Source organism: Thermobia domestica, chromosome 3, assembly GCF_964235325.1.
Source record: "Thermobia domestica chromosome 3, izTheDome1.hap1.1, whole genome shotgun sequence".
Taxonomy (NCBI): Eukaryota; Metazoa; Arthropoda; class Insecta; order Zygentoma; family Lepismatidae; genus Thermobia; species Thermobia domestica.
Window position 1 is genome coordinate 216,891,299 of NC_137456.1, and position 25,442 is coordinate 216,916,740.

General features: G+C 36.8%; 1 protein-coding gene across 1 annotated transcript in view; it reads left to right on the forward strand.

The window, feature by feature from the left end:
- The window catches only part of LOC145681582 (uncharacterized), an 81,707-nt gene extending 58,315 nt beyond the window's left edge, over window positions 1–23,392 (forward strand). The window contains exons 3-6 of the mRNA XM_081753212.1: window positions 14,001–14,133; window positions 15,048–15,162; window positions 19,434–19,604; window positions 22,935–23,392. Coding sequence (XP_081609338.1) covers window positions 14,001–14,133; window positions 15,048–15,162; window positions 19,434–19,604; window positions 22,935–23,047 — 532 coding nt within the window. The 3' untranslated portion in view covers window positions 23,048–23,392. The remainder of the gene's footprint in view (window positions 1–14,000; window positions 14,134–15,047; window positions 15,163–19,433; window positions 19,605–22,934) is intronic.
- Window positions 23,393–25,442: the final 2,050 nt, after the last annotated feature.

Genomic DNA, 25,442 nt, shown 5'->3' on the forward strand with positions numbered 1-25,442 from the left:
TACAAATGTAACCGCCACGAATACGCAGTTACGAATTACAATAGAGCCACCCACCTACTGGTGCAGCAAGTCCTTTATGCATGAACTACGTATGACAAAATTAGAGGAAGTCAGAGTTGTGTGTTCATCGCATATTCGTTATATTAAAGTAAATGATGGCGAGGGAACCAAACAAAACATATATGTGTTGTTACCGAATGAAATTATAGTTGAGGTGAATCGAAATTCAATTGTTCTTTAATCTTCCTATTGTTTCTAAATGTATAATAGAGAAAAATAGAGATTTAAGTTTGTACTGTTATGAACGACATAAATTTTAACCGGCCATCTTGGATTCGAGGTGGCCATAGTTTATCAAATAAGCTTTTGATTACTTTTTGACCCGCCGCAATTTTGGACAGAGTTGTCGTAGAGAGTAGAGACTTGCTCCATCTACTTTCATTTAAGAAGATCTTGCAAACGATGAGCTACTTAACCCCTCTTGCTATTTGAAACTTTTTAGTTGGACCCCACCTGGGACCATGTGGGGACCCTGGGACAAGACGTTTTACCTTAAATTGTTGTACTTTGAAAATAATGCCACACTTCCTTTCCTATTTTCACATTTTTCACCGTTTCCGATTTATAGGGGTGACCATTGACTTTTCAATTAAGTTTCTGTTTACATTTTGACCCTCCGCCATTTTGCACAGGGTTGTCGTAGAGAGTCGAGACTTGCTGCATCTTCTTTCATTTTGCAACAGCTTTCAAACGATGTGCTACTTAATCCCTCTTGTCATTTGAAAATTTTGAGTTGGACCCCATGTGGGACCCTGCGAGGATCCTGGGCAAACTTTTTTATCCGAAAAAGTGTGTTCTTGAAAATGACGGGATACATATTATCCGAGTTTTCCATTTACCCAACCGTTTCCGAACAAATGATTCGGTCAAAATATTCTGCCAGCTTTGTAGTTCTTACATTACAAAATATATTGTAACTCACGATATTCCGCTCGGTGGCACGTATAACTTTGGGATCTATCTAGTTATAATATATCAAATGAAAACACATTTGTCTCGTTCGGATCTCAACGGAGCCACTGCGTGACCCTTCCTTGTTAGGAGTCTGGATATGTAAACCCGCTTAACGTAGGGATTTATTTCTGTGAAATTTGGGACATGGCGAATAAATACGAGTGAGCTTGGAAATGTGAAAGTTCATCTGAATTTGTTTTACAATCACTTCAAAATACAACTTCATATATACTTTTAAAAAGCCAAACCTATTTTGAAAAAAAAAAAAATACTGTACTCAGGCTCGAACCGCCGCCCTCCGGTTCTAGAAATTTAACAGCGCTATTAAGCACGCTTGACCACAGAGGCAACTCACGAAAATGCGTTGTGATATAGCTAATAGAATCGCTCCAAGCGCAGGTTTACACTTGGAATTTTAAATAGCCAGTTTCTGTCTTTTTCAGTAATTCCAACTGAAGATATTGACTGATTTCCCATATTAGAACTTTGCGTGAAGTGTGAATTGTATGCTCATTTCAAAAATGCACTATTTTCTGTTCTTTCAATTTTACGTATTTGTGAGTGTTCCTAAGACCTGTTGTGTGCAGCGATTTTCACACAGTTCAGCGTTTTACTAACCCCCGGAGGCATAATATGTTAAACGTAGGCAGCATTCTGTTGTTATCATAGTAGTCACTTGTAAAGACACACCTAGTATTAGTTTTTTTTTTTTTTTTTTTGTTTTTGTGTTGACCTTGAAGGACCAACAAATGCCTTTCGTGAAGCTACAAGTTTCTTTAACTTTATACTTTATAGCAAGAATATTAACTGCTATATAAGACACAATTATATACCTGTGGCGTGGGAGACCGTGGTTTGATTCCAACGGGAGCTCATGTGTTTCGGATTACATGTTAATCAGTAGGTCCCGTCTCATATAGCCTCGCTGCTGAAAAGAGCGCTAAACTCAAAATCAACTCAACTCAATAATTATCTATACATTGAATTTAATAATAAGGAGGGAGACCTTGAAGGAGGTAGGCCGAATAAAGAGGGACACCTTAAAATTTAAAACGTAGGGTCAGCGTGAGTCAGAGAGGTCACGGTGGGTGGTGTGTCACAGTGAGTCACGTCCTGTTGACCCACGATCCACTGACCTACTCACAAATCTTGACACAATTGACCCACTCCATATCTGGACTGTACACACAGATAAAGCAGACATATATGTAATCTGATCTTACTTGGCCTTCACTAATTTAAGGTAATCTACAAAAAATGAAAGAAAGCAATTTCAAACGCAAAAATATAGAAATGTATTTTCAACGGAACAAAAAAAAAAAAAAAAAACGTAACAGCCCAGATTTGAACCCGGATTTCTCCACTCAGCAAGCAGACGTCTTACCGACTTACCCACGGCATATCTTCCGATTTCTGGTTTTGAAACTTTATTTACACTGCGTGTGTTACGTAACAACGTTACGAGATGTCCTTACTGTTGTGTTAACACGCGTTCCGTAAATTTACGAAGTCGCTCTTTTAATACAAAATCAATTCGACACACACACACACACACACACACATATATATATATATATATATATATAGACATATATATATAGATAGATAGATATGTTGGTGCACCAGTAAGCTCCCAAGAGTACAGATTAATTCATTCTTGATTTTAATCTACAGAACAAATGTTTTTTTATGAAAGCAAGGGGACTGCTACCCATAGATGGCTAAGTGAGGTAAATAAAATTTAAACCTCAAATGGAACTGGGGTGGCTCACCGACAATGGCTGAGTTAACACGTTTGATAACAGCGCGGGTAATAGCTGACTTATAGATAGAGCCTGTGTAGGTAAGTGGATAACGCGTGAGACTGTCATTCTAAGGGTGTGGGGTTCGAGTCTCGGCCTAGACTGAGTTAAATTTTTTCCAACACTATAAATGATGTTCGCGTTTGATACTGAAAGAGATTTATCCTATGAAGGGAGAAAACCCACGATGGGGGCAGGGGAAAGACGGACTCTGTTTATCCTTAAGTGTTAAAATTTAATTTATTCCCATGTCTTTTGCTCTTTCCTTTCCTTCTTTTCTCATTTTGTTTAGCTTTCCATACTTTTTCGGTCTCTGCATGATGCGTATTATTGTTTTCGTTTCCTTTGCATTAATTCCTATCTCTTTGATCTTAAAGTAAATGGAATTTCTGGAGATTTATCTCGTGGTTGTTTCTCTAAGTGATGCTCTCAGATAGTAATACTTTTTCCTCCAAATGGAGGAATATCCTGGCATGTTATGTTTTCGGGCATGTATTTGCTGTCATGTTGGTTGTCCAACTATCAGACATACAGTGAAACTATTCTGCTACTGGAAAAAGCTATCATTTCTTATGTATCCAACCTCCACTTTTTACAGTCGCTGACTGTACATACATAATCATACGCATACTGTGCTCTATAGACACCATGTATAAGATACGTCAAAGGGGGAACAATGGCTCAGTGCTAGTGCGCTTACCTATGGTGCGTGGGGTCTGTGGTTCGATTTCCGGCCAATTAACTTTGTGGTGGACAACATTGTGCTCGTGGGTTTCCTTGGGGCAATTCCGTTTCCTACCACTTTCTCATTCCACCAATTCTTCAGTCATCATTTACTTGTTTTAATCATCGTCTCCCTTAGCCTAACAGGCATAATCATGGGACGTTAAACTCAAAGATACGTCAAAACCCATGTCAGTACAGCGACGTGCATCTTCCTCCAGCTGCAATGGAGGTCTGTCTTCATCTTTGACTGTACAAGTGCTGGGTATCATCATACTGAACAAGGTTTCATGTTCTTTCAATCAGATATTTCAGTTGACAGAAATTTATTGCCGGGGTTGCAAACGGGTCCACATATTTTAGTCCAATTCTACCATGCTTGTTTAAAGTCAGACCTGTTGATCATGGAGGCCGTGGTAGTTGACATTCTTGTCAAAGTGTGTATTGAATAACACAAGAAGAACGTGAGCAAATCTGGTTCAGGCGGAGGAAATGAAAGGTAATAGAGGGGCTGGTTAATTTCTGTAGACAGAATTCACTAGTAACTGGGAATACCTGGTTCAATCAACACAAGAGAAGAAGATCTACATGAAAATCCTGAATACATGGCTGAAGATATCAGCTAGGCTATGTTAAGATGAGTATCGGAATAGCTTCAAAAATGCGAATACCCATTTCGGGGGTCGACGTTTCCTCTTATAACTTTGTGCTGGCCGAAGTCGATATTCAACTAAAAAATTTAGTTTTAGTTATTTTAACAATTATGCTTCCGTCCTTCAAGAGACAAGAGATGGCTAGAAGGCATTCGGAGGCTATGAATAAAGTGTCGAAGTATCTTAAACTTAATTTCGATAAGGAATTTTGAGTTAATTTAGAATTTTAGGTTAATTTGGGTTAAAGAAGAAAAGCAAGGCTTGGAGAGTAGCGAGAGGAGAAAGGGTGGGAATTTCATCTTTATTGAAGTTGTCTTAGTAGAAGTCTTTATGGATAAGTTTGGTTGCGTATTTTCGATTTACATTGCAGATGAAATCCTGTAACGTCTATAGGTTCGTGCTGAAGTTGTAATTCAGTAAATGGGAGTTGTAAAATCCCCAAAAGGTTTCTTAAGCAAACATCTCTCTGTCTTGACAAAAGCTTTGATATTTTGTTTGATATATACATATACATACATACATATATATATATAGTGGTCGAAGTGAGACGGTATGCGGTGGTATGCCATACCGCCTCTGGTTTTTCAGTGATCAAGACAATATTTAAATAACATGTATGTTGAGTCAAAATCATAATAAAACATACCGCCTCTGCTTTTTTTTCCATTTCGAACACTATATATATATATATATATGTATGTGTCCATTTTGAGCAGAGATAGAATAACTGACTTGTAAAGATGCACTCTGTTGATACCAACTAACTCTGAATTGAAAATTTTACTTAAGGCGAAAATAGATCTTTTTCCTGGTGATCTGTAAATAATTAGTTAAATTGAAATGGCGATCTAAAGTGATGACCAGATATTTTACATTTCCATTGAGATACATGCTTTCATGTTGTATAAATATAATTTTCTGGAGATCATTTCGTATCCTTCTTATTTGTCTGGGAGAATAAAACTGAATCAGTTATGTGTTGTTGGGATTGACTTCAAGTTTTGAAATTTGGCACCAACAATGGAGAAGGTAAAGATTTGTTTCCCCAGGCGTGGTAGAATGTGACTGGTTCGTCTCATCATGACCCAATAGTCAGTGTCATCCGCATAGAACCCAAGTTTCAGGTGAGGTTTGTTTAATAGAGAATTAACATCTCTGAATAGAAGACAGGTAAAAGGACTGATAGTCGATCGTTGTGGGATCGTTGCATGAAAATGTGATCATATAGCAGACTGTCCAATTTAATTTTAAAGGTTTGATTTTGCATTAAGTTGTAGAGCTATGTAATAGTGGTTATGGGGAGCAGAAGGTGACAAAGCTTGAGCAAGAGATCGTTCTTGCCAAACACAGTCAAAAGTTCCAGTAAAATCCATAAAAGCTGGTACTCATTTGCACCTTTTGAGAAAAGCTTTCTGATCATCGTTAATAACACAGAAGTGATGAAATGATGAAGGAAAAAACAAGCTTGATGAGAAGAAAGTTCCTTGCTGGATCGGAGTGGAGTGGATTTTAGTTTAGCGTCCCTTTCAGCAGCGAGGCTATATGAGACGTGGACCTACTGATTAACGTGGAATCCGAACCACATGCGCTCCCGCCGGGAATAGAACCCGGGTCTCCCACGCCAAAGGCGCGTGCTTTGCTGGATCGGAAATACGTGTGGAAGGTATTTACTGTACTAATATCTCTCGGTGACTTTTGATAAAATTATTGTGAGAGTGATAGTACGTAGATTGGCAGATGAATTGCAAGGATTCCACCTGACTGTTTTGCCGAGTTTTTACACATTTCTGTAGAGTATCAGGTGATCAATTTGATTCCGGATAGATGGGGGAGTTGTATAAGATTTGCTCATCTGTGTGGTGAGAACACTGCTGAATGAGTCATCGCGTTTCACCGTTCTCTAACAGCTATCAGACACGATCTATTTTACTAACATGTAAATACTCCTAAGAAAACATGCTAACAGAATGCAACTTTTATCTTCTAATTTATGCCAAAATGCCACACTAAAACCATAGAATTTGGACAGCTGATACTTAAAACATGGCAGGTGTCGATAGTAAGATATGTACCATTGATGGCACAATGTCGATGTTAAAAATTAGGTGGATGAACGAAGGAACGCGGAAATAGAAACAGTGCCACAGTTTTATTTTAATATATCCATGTCTTGATAGTAACACTCTAGCTCGCACGGTAAAAGTAAACCAATGAAATATTAATAATGGTAACTGAATTATTCGCCATTGATCAACTAAACGTTTTATTTCCTAAAAGGTTTCATTTAGCAAAGGTATCACAGTTACTTCAAAATTATATATATAAGAGAGAGATGCATTTATACTGTAATTTCTATCGCTTATTTTTTTATTTTTTATTTTTATTTTTTTTTTTTTTGTCCCATTTAACACGTTCAGCTCCAGCCCTACATGAGTAAAGTTTACCTCGGACCAAAACACAGTTCACCCTGGGCATTTCAATATGTAACAATAAAGGCATGGAAAGTGTAACGATAAAGGGTTGCCACCTGTTGAAATTTTCATGACTGAAATCAACATTTCCTTTTCTAGGGACCAAAGTTTCCAATTGAACCATTTAGTCAAATGAAAACTGTGAGTCTAGCAGATACACAGGCCCTAGGAGACAACCAATATACAGTATATGAGGAAAATAGATACATGTGGTCCACTTGTAAAACTTTACTGTGGATCAAATAGATGCACATAGGGCTGAACGTTTTAAAGGATTCTGCCCTTTCTTCGGGAAAGTGCCTCAATATTGATTAGTGGACCAATGGAAATGTAGATAGTAGTCTAGCGTCTACACTACCTTACAGAGAGTCATAAAAGCCTATCTAAGTACCATTAAGAAATTAGATTTTTTATTTTGACCTATGAGCAAATCTTTGTGCGACATATTTGACATTTCTACCAAGTAACGAACACTGGACTACATATTCTGTAACCTTCTACAAAAATAGTTTTGTGTGAGTATGCATTTTGTTTTGACAGAATTCACATGAGCAGAAGTGCTGCCATCTGTTTTGTGTTTTTGCACTTGTTCTCAATACATTTCAACGCACAAAGGCTCTTCAAAATTCCGCTAAGCTAATAACATTTGATACTGAGTTTAGTTATGTTTATAGCCATTTCCCAAGGCTTTTGATCTAGGAAGTTTGGTTTCGAATTTCCAAAATCAAAGTCCACAATATTCATGTTCGTCGCCGACTATATTTTGTTCCTCATAATATTTATAAATAATAGTCAATTCCCATTAATTTGAAAGAGGTATTTTTGTAACAGTAGTAGTTTGGTGACTGTACACAAAAAACACGAATGGTGTGTTGCTAAAACTATTTTATATTCTATACTATGTATAACAAATTACTTAAAATCCGATGGAATAGAGGTAGCACTATGTGTGAAAATTTAACACAATTTGTGTAACACAGATAGGGATGCGCTCGAGTCGAGACATGTCTCGAATCTCGACTCGACTCGACTCGAATTCGAGTCGAGATTCGAGTCGAGACACACTTTGTAAAATTCGAGACGAGTCGAGACAAACGTATTTCTCGACTCGAATTTTCGAGTCGAGACACGAGTCGAGTCGAGACGGCTCTTAAAAATCTCAACTCGACTCGAATGTCTCGAAAATCTTTCTATAATTTTTAATATTATTTTGAAGAAAGTATTCACGCAGAAACAGCCTTGAAACCAATTCCAGCTTTTATTCCTTTAGAAAGGTACAGAACGCATAAAATTAATAGTTAATCTTTAAAGATCAAGATTTAATTTTCAGCTCAATTCAGTTAATTAGAACTAATAGTTAATGTCGTTGTATTTGGTTGTACTGCAAATATAATGATAATAATAATAATAATTGATTATCTAGTTTGTATAAAACTATTATCCGTAGTCTAAATCTAGTTTGTATAAAACTATTGCGATAGAGTGAACTTCATAAATTCTCTGAATGAGCAGTTGGTAGTCTATAGTAATTTAGCATAGTTATAATTATTGTGTTTTCGTTCCCATGAACGCAATAGGATTACGTAACTTCTGGATTATTCACTTGCCCAACTATTCTGAGGCTTTAATATGTTGCAGCATATCACGAGCTACGGATAATATATAATGTAACATTTGTTGTACATCACATATTATGATACGATACTATTTTACATAGTATATCTTATCTAATATAAATAAAATAAAGAGTTTGTTTGTGTGTTTGTCTGTCTGTCTGTGCGACCTGGGGACCAGACGAGTGGACCGAGAGTTCCCAAAATTTGGTCACGGGTACCTTAGTCCAGGCCCCAGATCAAGACGAAGCGTTTTTTTTTAAATTTCGAACCAGGGGGGTCTCGGGGGGGACGTTTACTGGGACCGACCTGGGGACCAGACAAGTTGACCGAGAGTTACCAAATTTTGGTCACGGATACTTTGGTCCAGGTCCCAGTCTAAGGCGAAGCGTTTTTGTCAAAATTGGAACCGGGGGGGTCTCGGGGTGGACGTTTACTGGGACCGACCTGGGACCAGACAAGTTGACCGAGAGTTACCAAATTTTGGTCACGGATACCTTGGTCCAGGTCCCAGTCTAAGGCGAAGCGTTTTTGTCAAAATTGGAACCAGGGGGTCTTAGGGGGGCGTTTAGCGAGACATGTAGTAAAAGTAATCCAAATTGATCGACATTAGTGTCAAATCCATATTTTTCACGGTCGCTGAGATCAATGGTGACACTTCCATCAGCGATGACTTGCAAATTCAGCTACTACTGTATGCGGGCCGGGTTTCAGCGGGTGAGGAATACCGAGACATGTATAAATAGCCCATATTGATTGATACTAGTGTCAAATGCATAGTTTTCGCGGTCACTGAAATGAATGGTGATACTTCCACAGGTGTTGACTTCCAAATACAGCCCCCATGCGAAGAATGGGTATATTAAGCTAGTATTACAATAAATGGACTGCTTGGATGCCAAGAACTAGTACAGATAAGTACCATCCACTTCTATGAATAGGTATTTTTTAAAAGGATTTTTGTAAACACTAAGTTATAAAACAATGAACTACATACAGTAGTTATTGTTTTGGTTCCCAACATAAAAGAAATATGGATTGTTCATGAGATATTGAACTTCAACTTTCACTCCTGGAAAATTTCAATTTTGGAGTTAGGCCACTTGGCATCAAAGCAGTTCACTGTAAGATAAATACATTCCGTACATTAGTAGCATAGTTGTTCAGGAGCCTTCGATTTCCATCCTCTCAAATGAAAGCTGAATGATTGCTTGATACATGCTGACTATATAGGAGAAATAGTGTATTAAGTTTTCGAGCTTTGGTGCGTATCCGTATTTACACTCTGATATAACTTTAAGTTCACACTCAAATCGAGCTAATTGTTTAATGCATTTCGAAAGCTTTTGTTTTTATGCAACTCATTAAGGAAAATCTATTTCATAATCGTAACATTTATGTACTAAGAAACTATGAACGTAAAGTGGACTCGACCTAGCCCCGTGGCCGCTGTGACTCAGTGGCACAGCTCTCACCCTTGGTGTGTGAGGACTCTGATTCTGTGTGTGTGTGTGAACTCCGCGGCTAGTGTATGCGTACAGTCGGAAGCGGTATGTATTGTTTATACTACTTACAACGTTACCCCCCACATAAAATATAAATTCACCCTTTCTCCCTTCTCTTTTTCGAATACAATGAACCGACTCTTTTGCTGAAGAACGATGCTAAAAGAAAATTGAAACATCTGTGTCTAAACTTTCTTTGAAGCGCAGTCTTTTGTATTTGTAAAGTTTTGCGAGTGTTTTCGAGATAGCCAAATTTTTACCATGGACTCCTGCTGCGAACTGACCGTGAGTAAACACCCGATCTCGCTGTGCTCAATTTCTCTCGCACACGTGAAATGGGTTTGTTGTTTCCAAAACAAATAGGAAGTTACCTTGTGCTTTTGCATTTCTGCACGCACACAGGTACCATTGTTGTTTTAATGATCAGAAGAAATATCAAAACCATCCGATATATATGATACAAAACAGCTAACAGAGGGAGGCAAAGATAAAAGTAGGCCTATACCAAGTTTTCCGCGTGGTACCAGTATGGAGAATAAATATTTGATAAAGTCACGTAGATGCGCTTAAACCTATTCCATCTGTCCTTATAATTTTTCTGGTCTCATCAATTTCTCAGGAGAATACGTACAACATATGTCCAAATTCCATATATACTCTTTCTAAACTAATGAGTAAACTCATTAAGAACACCAACTAATATCAATAAACAGGAAAGAAAACAATACTTTATACTTCTATCATTTGGTACACATCTCTATGAAGCACAGCTTGTTTCTTTTTGAAATAGCTCCTTCGTGTCACAGCTGTGGTTAGTTTTGTTTTGTGTTAGGATGAAAGAGAGAAATGCAACATTTGCTTGGAGGTGAAGTTATATATATTATTAAGATGAGCGGTGATAAGCGAGGTTTAACAAAGAGTGCCTTTCGGATGCACAATTTAACGGGTAGTTGCAGTCCGTGTTGAGAATCGAACCAAAGGTATGTAAGACATGTTAATATTGAGCTCTTTTGTGGTAAAAGTGAACTTCAGAAACACACAAAAGACTTGAAACATCAAGCTAATGTAAAGCAATTGAAAAATAGCCTACCTATCGCTGCATCTTTTCTGTGGCTAGAAACATGCAGTGTGTAGCAACAAGAATCGTGTTAAGGACTTTTTTTTCGAACATAACATTCCCTTCCACACCATAAAAGACAATATAATGTTTGTTAAAAGAAAGTGCACATAATATTTTTAAATTTTGTTTGTGATCCTATCATGCATAATTATAAATAATGCCTTTCATACTACGAGAATGAGTTCAACTATACATCATGGCCCCTCTAAAGCGGGGCCGCGGTGGCTCAGTGGTAGATCGTTCACCTCTGGTGCTTGGGGACCCTGGTTCGATCCCAGCTCGTACCAAGTGAACTTTGTGGTGGACAAACACCGTGTGCGTGGGTTTCCTCGGGGTTCTTCCGTTCCTCCCACTTTCTTCATTCCACGATTTCACTAATTTCTCATCATCACCCCTCTCCTTTAGCCTAACCGGCATAACCGTGGGACGTAAAACTCAAAGATTTCACTTCATTTTTTCCGTCGAAAGCGATATCTTTCAAAATTATTTATTGTTAGATATTGTAAATTTACGGTATCTATTTTAGTGGACGGGAAATTTTGCATCTAATCGGATAATTTCATGGCTTCTAACAGGAATTCGCAGTTACGAAATTTGCATCACTGTCTTTTGAAAGGATGCCTAGAAAAAATACTACTAGAAAATAACTGAAAACACAAAATGGATTTGATAGCCAAATTCACGTCATCTTGGTGCGTCATCATTTTTCTTTAAATATTTGTATTTAGTATTAGATTAGAGTTTAGTGTCCCTTTCAGCATCAAGGCTATATGAGACGTGAACTTACAAATTAACGTAGGTTCAGAACCACAGGAGTTCCCATCGGAAATCGAACCTAGGTCTCCCTAGGTCACGCGTACGCTAATCATATGGACAAGGGTGTTCGATATTTAGTAATGTGTACATAAAGTTGTGAAATTGCGCTTGTATAATGGAATGCAATTCCTTCTACTGACATAAACCTTCACAATACTTAGCTGGACAAAGTATCTTTAAAAAGAAAATGTCACTTTTTATGTTTCAGTTCCTGGTTCGACTGAAGGATGGAACAAATTGCAATGAGCGTTTTTGGATCCTACTTTGTGTAGTTGATTCATCATAAACTTGATATTTGATACGGATATGAACTATTACACTTATTTGGTGTTTATTTCTAAATAATAAGTCCTAATACAATTTCATAAAGTTGTAATTCTTCTTTAGTTTGTATCACTTTACACAATGACAAATCCAAAAAGTGTGTTGTATCGGTGCAGTACCAGTTTTTCACGTTCTTCAAAATGTTCCAAAACCCAAAGAATAATTTTTAATTTCTGATATTTTAGTCGTCACAAATTACAATTTTATAATGTAGTCAATGTTTATAATTACTGGGCAGTTGGGCGTTTAAACTAATGACATCATAATAAAGTCAAAACCCTAATTTTGAGTTGAATTGATTCTGATTTTAACGTCCCGTTCAGCAGCGAGGCTATGTGAGACGTGGACCTACTGATTAACGTGGAATCCGAACCTCATGAACTCCCACCGGGAATCAAGCCCAGGTTTCCCACGCCAAAGGCAATTATGCTAACCGTTAGCCACGAAGGAGCTCCACCATAATTTTAGTGGGCGATAAGAAATATCTCGCCAGTGCTTTTACAATAAATAAAATTTTATAAGTATTAAAGAATAGTGGTAAGAGATTTTATAATAGCTCTTTTATTTATAAGATATGAGTATTTTGAAAAAAAAAAACAACTAAAGAATAGGTTGGCGGAACCACAAAAGACTCGTAAAATAAACTTTCTTATAAATACATACGCACCTTACTCACCTTTTATAATTGCTATGCTTACGTTCTCCATAAAAACAGAAATTCTCTTTTAGTGATACTTTACACAAGATCATGAAGTGGGTTCAAATTTAATTAAAGGCAAAATACAATACAATAATCCACAAATATTGCCTCAAGTGAGTTTAAAGATTTCTAAACACTAGTGCGAAACCGGGCTCTGCCGTTGCGATCGATTTACAGGTCTTGAGACGAAAGTAAGAAGGGTCTTACGCACACAGTAAGTAAAAACAATTAATATGCCGGTAACTTTCCCCCAAATGGGTGTATCTTAAAACTAACCTCACCATTATTTTTCTAATTAAATTCTAGCCCGAAATTATGTATCATATTACCCTATTCCCATTTTGAAAACTTGACCTTAATTCAAAATGGCGGATTTCAAGATGGCTGCCATCAAGGTCATATCTACCATACGACTTCCCCCCCGGACTTATATGTATCCACATGGTTTTTCTTCACTTTTCTTCATTAACGCTCCGTTTACAAAGGGTAGTAAGGGACTTCTGTGGTAATCTCTAATAACCACATCACAACTCTTAAAAGTTATTAAAAAAAATAGAAAACATGCACCATGGCAAAAATTTGTCATCACAAGTAATGATGCATACATGCCTTCTATCAGCAAAAAAAGTTTCATTGAAACTGGAGCCGGACATTTGAGTGATGTCCCTTGTGGGATGTAATTGAACGTGACGTCAGAACACATCGCCCCCCTTCCCGGAATTTACGGGAATTAGGTGACCTGAGTGAGCACATGTGGTGCCAGCTCTCTCCAGCGACCTATCAAGGATCATTGCGTGTATGCCAAGACGTGTCGCCGTTTTTATCCATGCCAAAAGTCGACATACTGACAATTAGGTAGGTAGTCATGATGGTCTGGCTGATGTGTGCGTATATTTTAACTCGTACATTTTGTCTCGACTCGAATTTCGAGACGTCTCGACTCGAATTCGAGTCGAGTCGAGACAGAGACTGTCGAGTCGAGACACGAGTCGAGACAGAAACATATTTTCGAGTCGAGACACGAGTCGAGACAACATTTTCTCGAGACGAGTCGAGACAGGCTTAAATCTCGACTCGACTCGACTCGAATGCATCCCTAAACACAGAGGCGATGTATTGAAGTAACCAAAATTATATCTTGCATGACTATTACAATCATTGAGAATATGACACTTGATAATACATAATACTTGATAATACACTTCATAATTACACTTGATGTACAATGGACAAGTACACTTTTTAAAATATTTTTTCAGGCCTCCAATATGGTTGCCAGATCAAGAATTCGATAATGCAATCAGTGCACCGTTCAAAGATCATGTTCCCCCTGTTAAAGATGATGAGGACATCGAGGAAGGAAAAGAACGTCCCTCGGTGGTTATTGATCGGGTAAGTAAATAATGCAATTCAACAGAAGTTTTGTGTGAACGCCACATTGGACGCTATACTGAATAATTAATCGCTATATGCTTAGAAGCGTGTTTTGACTTCGATTTCTGACTTTTCCCAAACATATAATGGAAGTAATTCGTTCTTGCTTTCAACTCTTCGAAACTAACCCGTGTCCAAAAGATACAAGTACTTGTACATAATTGAGGAACCCTTAATTCTTATACATAGTGTGCGCCAAATGGGTAAAGTTGTTGCTAGTTTCAATTGAGATGTATTTGCGTATAATTTGACTTGTATTGATCGGAAATCTGGGCACATTTTAACAAGTAGCAGTGTCATGTGTACAATACATCGTGGAGTTTGATTTGCATGCTGTGACATTTTCTCGATTATTATTTAAATCGGAACTGGCAGTAGATTTCTATCACTTCAGGTTTTAGTAGAGAAGTTAGAGTGTAGATGGAATATATTCTTGGGACGATTAATGGATAACAGAAAACCACTCTTTACTTCCTGTTATTGTTTTTACTCTATAACAATCAACGTTAAAACCGGAAGTGGTTGATTTCTAGCATTTCCGGCTTGAACAGGGGGTTAAGAGAGAAGATGGTACTTATTCTTATTTCCACTACTTCCGGTTTGAGTATCTGCTCTAAGAAAGAACTTGATTCGTAACTTTTGGCCATCTAAATGTTCACCAAATTTGGTGATGATTGGTTTCAGTGGTTTTTGAGATTTTTGGTTTCCTGGTCGGACAAATGAACGGATAGGTTAAATATATAAATAAGTTTTGGTAAACCAAATTCCACAAAAAGCGGCACTGTACGATTTCGTTGAATATAGTTTTAGATTTACACTGCTGAATGATAGTGTTCTTTATAAAAATACATTTTTTTAAAATTTTCTTTCAGATAAACAAAAAATTCCCGTACACGAAGCATGATGTGCCTTCCATTGATACAGTAAGAAGGAAGAAGAAGGATCTACGGTTAACTATTTACCAAAGCGATTTTCCAATAATGAGTGGTAATTACTAAAAAAATTTTTTTTTTTTATGCTGCATTTTAGAGGAAGCGTGAGTTACAAGTAGTATTTGCATTAGGGTTAGGATTATGTGTGTCACGGTTCTCTGACAGTGTAATTCTTTAATATATAAATACAAATAAATAATGTATTCCAGTGGAATAACAACTATCAACTTCATCAGATTGGCAACGAAGAACATGTTTTTTTAACGCCTTAAAATGAGTTTTTCTTGATTTCATCGAAAGCTACACAAGAGAACTTACTCTCAATTCACGGGCGCACCCACGGAGGAGGGAGGCGGTCCACCGAATCCAGACCCCCCCCAAAAAAAACTTCCTAACTCAATATACATTTGTACACTTTCTCAATAAAACTAGTATAACAGGCAAATGATTGATGTAAACATGAAAATTTGATCTTACACTTCATCTGCACTCTTTCTTTTATAAAAATTATCTACTTCTCTCATTTTTTCCGAAAGTATAGGAGGAAGTATTTTACATTTTTTTTTCCAGTGCAGAAATATAGCGGTTTAATACTGCATAGACGAGATAGCTTGTAGTATTCGACCTCCCCAACAAAAATTTCTGGATGCGCGTCTGCCTCAATCAGATCTTGTACAGCATGATCTGACCTATCGATTAGTATGTCTTACCTTTTGACAATATTATAATTAAACACAAAAATATTAAAGTGTAATTATAATTTTGGATTATATGACATTAACCACACTGCCTATTGTCATATCTTCCTCTTGATCATCTAATGCTTGATTAGCGTGTGCTTCAATGTCAATTTCATATTAGTATGTGGCGCGGTTAACGTAGCTACATCAATTTTTAGGTTTACAAAAACAAACAAACAAAAAAAAAAAAAAATCATTTTACTCGAAAACTACATATGAGAATTTACACTCATCTAAATCGATTGGTATAGGCCTATGTCTCACCCTTGGACGTATGGAAACTTAAGTGCCCAGCTTAAATACAGGGCGTTTCAAAACAACACCGACAACGTTTGGGAGGTGATTCCTGGCACCAAGATAAAATAAGAAGAATAGACCAACCTGGGTGCACAAATGTTTCCCTTCGGAGTAGTGTGTATAGGCTGCCGAAAACATGAAAAAATAAAGTTTAAAGGTCCATAGCTCCAAAACTATGATGCCTACCACAGTCGGGTCAAGACTCCACTTAGGAATTAGTATGTGCCCTATCCAAACATCCTTGTTTTAGAATCCTACGGTACTTCCAAGTGTTCTCAACACTGGTGCACTCTTGGATTGAAATTAGAGATAGCATTAAAATTTCAGCAAAAGAAAAATTGAGACACCCGGAAATACGTAGGAACAAACCATGGTTCGACCAGGAATGCATTAAACTAGAAGACGAGAAAACAAGCAAAATTACGTTGGTACAAAATCCGAATGAAATAACTACACAAAATTTTGTAGATCATTCGGGAAGCTTCCAAAACTTCTAGAACTAAGAAATGCGATTTTTTGAAAGCAAAAATTAAGGAGGTTGATAATAGTAAAAATAAAAACATTCGGGACATGTGTCAGGAAAAGAACGAATTTAAGGAAGGCTATCAACCTCGTGCTTATACAGTGGAGTCTCGTTAATTCGAACTTGGATAATTCGAAATATTGGATAATTCGAACAGAAGCCCATTCCCCTTGAAAACTGTATTGAAAACAATAGAAAAAAGTCGTGGATAAATCGAACTTTTGAACCTATGTTTTGGATAATTCGAAGTAAATACAGTTGAAAATTTTTAATGTTGGACAGATGTAAACAGAGAAATACAGTTTTAACGTGTTTTCAGTTATCCAGATGCAGCCATAGGGAAGAGTAATACGAAAGATAAATAGAAAATCTATGTAATGATAAAGATGAATGTGAGTTTGGGAAGAAGTAAAGATAGAGAACGTGTGCCAATCTCATCTTGTTTCAGAATTGGTTGAAAATTTAAGATGAATTATTGATAAAGTCAACCAAATGTTATTAATTTAATATCGTATTCCACGCAATACATGAAATTCAAGATTTATTGACCGTACAAAAACAATCAAATTTAAGCAAATGAGGTTTACGACTTCTTAAAAGTGAGAACAGAATACTCAAATTGTTACTGGTGTTTAATTGTTTGGGCTATTCAATGTATGTTGTAGTGTTGTACGTAAATATATTTTCCATTGTACACGTAGTTTGAATTATGTGGAGTCAATGTCGTTTGTTAGTTTGCGGTATTCGATCACGCAAATAATAAGCTGCTTTAAAGGTAAAGTCTACACCATAAGAATATGTTTTTGATGCACAGTACTTTCGTTTGTTTGTTGATATATATGTGAAAATGAATGTTGTTGGATAATTCGAATTTAGGATAATTCGAAGTTTTTTCGTGTCCTCTTGGACTTCGAATTAAAAAGAGTCCACTGTATATTAAAGAAAGCTGACGGAACAATTCTCACTGATACACATAGCATCTTAAATAGATGGAAAGATTTCTTTGACGAATTGCTTAACATGTGGCCAAAAACTAATGTGCATGGAGAAAAGGAAATGTACACCGCAGAACCGTATATCCCAAAACCCAATCGAATAGAAGTAGAAATCCTATAAAGAAATTAAAGAAACACAAATCTCCGGGTATAGACAAACTCCGGCTGAGTTAATTTTAGATAGAGGAGAAATGTGGAACCAGATACACAAACTCATTCTCCTTATCCGGAATAAGGAAGAATTGCCACAAGAGTGGGAAAAGTTAGTCATTATTCCAATTCACAAGAAAGGCGACAAAACAGACTGTAATAATTATCGAGACATCTCTCTTCGTCAACATCCTATAAAATCCTTTCAAACATTCTATTAGCAAGATTGGTCCCATATGCAGATGAAATTACTGGAGATTATCAGTGCGGATTTAGACGAAATCGATCAGCTATCGACCAAATATTTATCATTCGACAAGTACTCGAAAAGAAGTGGGAATACAATACCCCTGTACATCAAATATTTATTGATTTTAGAAAGGCGTACGACTCGGTTAGGAGAGAAACATTATACAACGTCCTTACAGAACTTGGAATACCGAGAAAGCTAATTAGATTAATTAAGATATGTTTAAATGAATCCCAAAGTAAAGTCCGGGTAGGAAAATTTTTGTCCACGAGCTTTCACGTCGAAAATGGCCTGAAACAAGGAGATACGTTGTCGCCATTATTATTTAACTTCGTTCTGGAATACGCTATAAGGAAAATCAAGAATTGTAACCAGGGCCTAGAGTTGAATGGTGTTCACCAGGTTATGGCGTATGCTGATGATGTAATAGGAGATGGTAGGAGAACAATAGAAAGAAATGCAGAGGTCTTATTAAACGCTTGCAGGGACATGGGTTTAGAAGTAAATGCAGATAAAACTAAATACATGGAAGTTCGTCGGGATCGTAATACGGCAAATTATGGAAGCGTTAAAATATTAAATAATACTTTTGGTAAAGTGAATACTTTTAAATATCTAGGAACAATATTCACAGACGAAAACCATATTCATGAAAAAATTAAATATCGACTAAGAGCAGGGAATTTGTGCTATTATTCAGTTCAAGATCTCTTGTCGTCGCGAATTCTGTCGAGGAATTTGAAGCTTAAAATATATAAAACGATAATTATGCCTGTTGTTCTGTATGGCTGCGAAACATGGTAGCTCACCCTGAGGGAAAAACATAGACTGAAAGTGTTTGAGAACAAGATCCTGAGACGAATATTCGGACCCAAGAGGAACGGGAATGGAGAATAGCGGAAACTTCATAACGAGGAACTGCATAATTTATAAGGTTTACGAAACATTATTAGGTTCATCAAGTCTAGGAGGCTCAGGTGTGTAGGTCATGTAGCCAGAATGGAAGAAAGTAGAAACGCTTTCAAAGTCGTAACTGGAAGACCAATCAGAAAACGACCATTAGAAGGACCTAGGCGCAGATAGGAAGACAATATTAAGATGGATCTCGCAGAAATAGGAATACAAAGTAGAAACTGGATCCAGTTGGATAAGGACAGAAGTCAGTGGAGAGCTTTTGTGAACGCGGCATTGAACCTCCGGGTCCCATAGGCCATAGAGTTAGTTAGTTAGTTATGAATTATATAAATTTATCCATCGTAGTAGTAATTACGACTGCTATTGTATAAACAAAACAAACAGTAAACAAGTTTCAGTAAATAACACCAACCTTTATGGACTCTACTGTATATATATTTTTATGTATATTTTCAGAGGAGCTAAGAGCACGGCTGGACGACACAGTTAAAAGAATAGACTTGCCTTTAAATCATAAGCTTCCATCGAGTATCCAGCAATCTTCCTATCGCCAACCTCGTGAAGTGTGCCCTACTGATTTGAATGCTCTAAAAATTCCGAAAGACAAGATCAACACATTTCAGAGAAGTAAGTGAAATTAATTGTTTGGGATCGCTTGTAGTCAAATTGTTATCTTTATCTTCTTTTGTATAGTAGACTTAGGTTCAATTCCCAATGGGATACATGTGACTTGGATGACATGTTATAATGTATGTCTTCTATAATGTATCTCTATACTCTGAACTCTCAATAGAGACGTTCAGCTCTGAATGAAAAACTGAATAACTGGTTCCTGTAGTATTTCTCACATTATGTTTCCAGCAAGTAATTCGTTCAGATTCGGCCAGTAGTTACCGTCAAATAAAGTACCACATACAAGGCGAGTCGAGTCGAGTCTGCTCCTGGTTGAGTTCAGTCACCAAATATAGTATTTTTTCCTTCCTTGGCCATGGGCAATTTACCAATCAAATTTGGTTCAGGTTCGACCAGTAGTTTCAGAGAAATAAATTACCACACACACACACACAATCCTGCAGTGAAATTTAAGCTACCGTGTGCTTACGTCGGGAGCTAATAATTACTGCTTTACGTCCGTAGCGTACAATTTCATATTCAAGTAAAAATAAGGAAAGAATTGTTTTCTGCACTCAAAATAATGAAATCATGAACAATAATAATAATTAGAGCTCAAATAGATGTAACTAAGTAGTTTGTATAATAATTGAAGCAAGTGTAGCGAGCTTCTGCCATTCGATTCAATTCCGTATGTATACCTCTCTCTATCTGTCTGTTCCAGTATAATTTCGTAAAATTTATCGGTTTTTAATGAATCTTGGTATGATACTTTCTTCAACCCTGGGAAACAAACGATTGGGGTTGCAATCCATCAAGAATAAAGTGGCTAAAGAAGGTAATGCACGCCCCATGTTGGAAGTTGATATTAAAAGCAATTTTCCAGTATATCTTACGTACAGCTATTTCAATTTACCAGAACAAGAGAAAGAACCAAATGAAAACCGCAAAATTGGCATTATTTTTTAGGTGTTTGAAAATTTGCAGGCACAGTCCTTGATGTCCTTTCAAGTGGGTAGTACGAAGCAGTGCTGGTAAATGGGGTTGGAGCTGAGTAACTGCTGATTCAACCTGACAGCACCACTATGCTGTTGTACCAAGGAAGAACAGTGTGGAGTTATTCGATTTTTATAGAGTAAAGTTGTAAAACCGGTTGATATTCATCGAAGAGTGAAGACGAAGTAATGGGACGCCTGTCTCTTACAGCGGCAAGTTTACAAGTGGTGCAAGAAATTCACAGAAAGTACGACTTTATTGACTGATGCTCCTCACCCGGGACCGGCTCATCAAGTTCTTACAAAGAAGCCTATAGCCGCAGCAAATTGGCTTATTCAGAAAATGAAATGAAATATTTCAGTTTAACGTCCCACGATTATGCCCTTTAGACTAAGGCAGACGATGATTAAAGCAAATGATTGATTTTGGAAGAATTGGTAGAAAAGAAAGTGGGAGGAAACGGGAGTAGCCCGAAAGACGATGTTGTCCACCATAAACTTTTACTTAGCCGAGAATGGAACCAGGAAACCCACCCACCAGAGGGAAGCGTTCTACAATTGTGCAACCGACGCTCGGCTTATTCAAGAAAAGCGGTATATCACCCTGGGTGAAATGGTTTCCTTGCTGAGTATGAGCTTTGGTTCAGTACAATACATAGTGCATGATGAACTCCACTACAGAGAAGTGTCCGCCAGGTGGGTTCCTCGACAGCTGACGCATGAAGTGAAAGATCGTCGGGTTGACACGTGCCAAAAGCTGCTGAACCGTTATGAAGAGGAGGGTGAGGATTTTCTAGGTCACATTATCACCCCAGGGATCCTACATTTTTCAACCGTACGTGCAAGCAAAGAATGGCGACATTCTCCTTCGCCGAAACCAAAGAAGTTCGGCAGCCAGCCGTTTGGAGTTAAAATCATGTTGATTTATTCTGAGATAAGAATGGCACTATCCTGGAACATTACATGTACTCACATACCACAGTAACTAGTGCCACCTAGACCGACCTTCTCAAAAACCATTTGAAGCCTGCAATATGCACAAAGGGAAAGGGATTACTGAGTGCAGGTGTTTTGCTTTAACATGATAACATCCGTTCTCATTCTACTCGTGGAACCATGAAAACTGTTGACGACCTACACTTTGAGTCCATTCTACATCCGCCATAGATATCAGATTTGACACCATCAAATTTCCACATCTTTGATGCATTAAAGAGCACATTGGAGGGCAGAAGTTCAATAAACAATGAACAAACGATCTACATGGTTTATACTCGTTTTCCCGAAAATGACTTCTGCCAGGTTCACGCACATTATTAAATATGTTATTAAGAACGAAAAGCGAACGAAAACGAGTAACATTGTTGTCTGCTAATAAAAACAGAAACTTTTTTTTCTTTCACCACCAATTTGTAACTGTGAAATATAAATGCTGTAGGCAAAATAATGGAAGAGATAAAAATTGTTTATTATTACTCTTTTTTAAATCAATATTCCTTTCTATTAGAAAGAAGAACAAACATTTTAGGGACTGTCGATTTTTGTGCAATTAAAGAATAGCTTGTGAAAGACTTTTTTTTTTTTTTTTTTTTTTTTTTTTGTGAAATTAGTTTCAAAGCTTCTGATTATGATATGGAGCCCTTGTAACAAGAAATGAAAATACGCAGGAATTGTTGCGCTCAAATAGATTAATTTTGGGACCATTTTCCGTGAAGATTAAAATGCAGTTCCTGTCGCTTTCTTAACTCAACGGGATGACAAATAACCAATACGTACATACACAACGGCAAATATTATACAGCATCATTTTTTTTAATGAACCAGTACTACGTAGAAAAAAAACTTTACATTTCCAAATGAAACTATATACTGTACATTAAGGGGTCACTTCAAAAAGTGGGGGGCACTGCCCCCTCCTTCCCCCCTAATCACCGCTCCTGCTTTCAAGTATACTGTACCTTATATAAAATGTTACATAATTTTCTTCCTAACTAAAATACTTCGATTATTTGTATACAGGGTGGCCCAAAAGTAGGCATACAGTCCTGTATTGACCGGCTCATAGCATTTTATATCATTTACTTATTGTTATCCATATAAGCAGTGATTTACAGTTAATTAATTGTTTTAATCAATTTTCACTCATACCTTAAGCTTCGAACAAACAGAAGCAAATAAACTAATTATGTTAATAAACTAAAATGTCATACTTTGTAGGACTGTATACCTACTTTTGGGCCACCCGGTATATGTATTAGGCTTACTATTGTAAAAATTACCTGTTGAATCTTTCTTTTCCCTATCTAAATGGTACACACAATAACATCTCCTTTCCTTTATTTCATTCTAGCTGTCATTCAATGTGCTGAGCATTTGGCGACAAAGAATACTTTGTACGACGAAGATTATGGAGGAGTTGCACGTATAGTTATGAACGAAAAGTTACATCATAGAACATCATAGAACTCTAAATCAAAGTTCATTTTGGTAACAAATCACTGTTAGAAAGGAAAGAGGAAAAATGTAAACAAAAATTTATGGAAGTTCTCTATTAGAGCCACTCAACAATTATTATTTTTATACTTTCTTCGTAAATAGAGTAGAAAAGAATAATAACATAATAGTGTTGGCTTAAAAAGCAATTTGACGTCTTTTTTTTTTTTAAAAAAAAAGAGGAAGATATATTAGAAGGAAAACGAAAATTAGTGGTTGCTGTTCTTGTGTCCAGTGCTTTCTTTCTAATGGATTCTCCCAATTACCCGGTTCCAACATATTTTCTTGAAATAAAAGAAATCTGATTTCTCTTCACATTTTTAAGAGTTTGATTTAGCAATATTCCTTTTGTATATTTACCCTCTCTTTCTCTCTCTCTCTTTGCATATATATGAAATTGAAATGAGATTGATTTTTTTAAGTTTTACGTCCCTCAGTTAGGCTAAAGGAGACGGTGATTATGAGAAATGGTTGAAATGGTGGAATGAAGAAAGTGGGAGAACCCCGAGAAAACCCACGAGCACGGTGTTTGTCCACCACAAAGTCCACACGGCGCGAGCTGGGATCAAACCAGTGACCCCAAGCACCGGAGGTGAACGCTCTACCACTGAGCCACTAACTTGGAAATTGAGTTCATTGATAGAACTGATATTCAGACCGGAAGTGGAATAAACCAACCATTTCCGGTGATAAGAATCATTATAGAGCAAAATTGTGATAGATGGTGAGAAGCGGTTTCCTGCAATCGATTAAGCGTCCCAAAAAATACACTTCATCTTCATCCTTAAATATCTATTAAAACCGAAAGTGATAGAAATCCACTAAAACTTCTGCTTTTAATATTGATCTATACAGAGCAAAAACGACAAGAGATAGCGAGAATCATTTTTAAAAATCAATTTAGAGTTATTAGAAATAGGTAGCATATTCCCTCTTAACTCACTATTCAAACTAGGAGTGGCAGAAATAGATCAAACTTTGAAAGCTAGCTACATAGTAGAAACAGTTATAGAAAACGAGAAGAGTCTTTTTTAAAAATCGATTTAGCATTTTAAGAATATGTAGCGTCTTTCCTCCTAATTTTCAAATTCAACCTGGAAGTAATTGATTTCTGCCACTTCCAGTTTTAATAGAAGATTAGTAGCTGAAGAGTGAAAATTGTAATAGATACCGAGAAGCAGTTTTATGTACTGAATTAAATGTCTCAAGAATAGATTCTATTTCTACTCTAATCTCCCTACTAAAACCAGAAGTGAGAAATAAACCGCTCCTGGTCTCAACGTTGATCACTGTAGAGTAGATCGATTTAACATTCTAAGGATAGGTTACAAAAAGTGGGACTGCCTTCCAAAAAGTTGAACTTAGATACTGAGTACCCTCGTATGTATTTACAAAAGAAATCTATTTCCCCCTCCATTCTGTTACAGAGCAATGTGTGTATTGTCTAATAGAAATAAATCATCTGGACATTGCCTCCTTCAAGTAAATATTCAGATGGCATATAAGAAAACACTCATTGGCATACTACATGATACAAGATTAAAATATGTGGAAAGTACACCGTCAACAGAATAGTAATAGAAACAAACGTAAAATGCTAATATGCATATGCTCTTGGTCTAGGGAATAACGTAGTGGACTCACGTGCAAATGTTTATTTTTAACATGGCTGGGCAAACTTTTTTAGTAAATAAAGTATCTGCGTTTTAATAACAAAGAGCATTCATATTTAAATGCAGGAAACATATATATCACAGCTATGTAATATAGTACATTAGAACTAAACAAAATCATTTCTCCTTCTCCTCTATCTCTAACGTTTACTCCGGCGTGGAAGATCCTTATTCGATTCCCGGTAGGAGCTCATGTGGTTCGAATTCCACGTTAAACAATATGTCCAGGTCTTATATAACCCTGGTGTTGAAAGGGACTCTAAAGACCAATACAACATATTCTAATGTTTATTCTTGAACAGATAGCAATATTTAGAGAGATTCATCCTAGAAATTAATTCTTTAGTAATTTGCGCATACATTTTAATCAATCTATATATTAAAATGCTAGGTTTATATGTTTGTGGTCAAGAAAAGTTTATACGTTTGTGGACGTTTATATGTTTGTGGCTAATTCTTTTGACAATGATATCTTGGAAACCACAAGCTCTGGAAAGATGCCGTTTTTACTGATCGATTACAAATTTTGTGTAGGCTAGATTTCTCAGTTCTAATTCAATATTTAAAAGAAGTGGCTGTTATTTCTATATTACTTTTTTAGGGGTACACAGGAAGTATTGTAATTTTAAAAAGTAAAGCATGTTATCCTACGAGTTATGCATCCCAAAGGCACGCAATTGTATCCGGGGTTA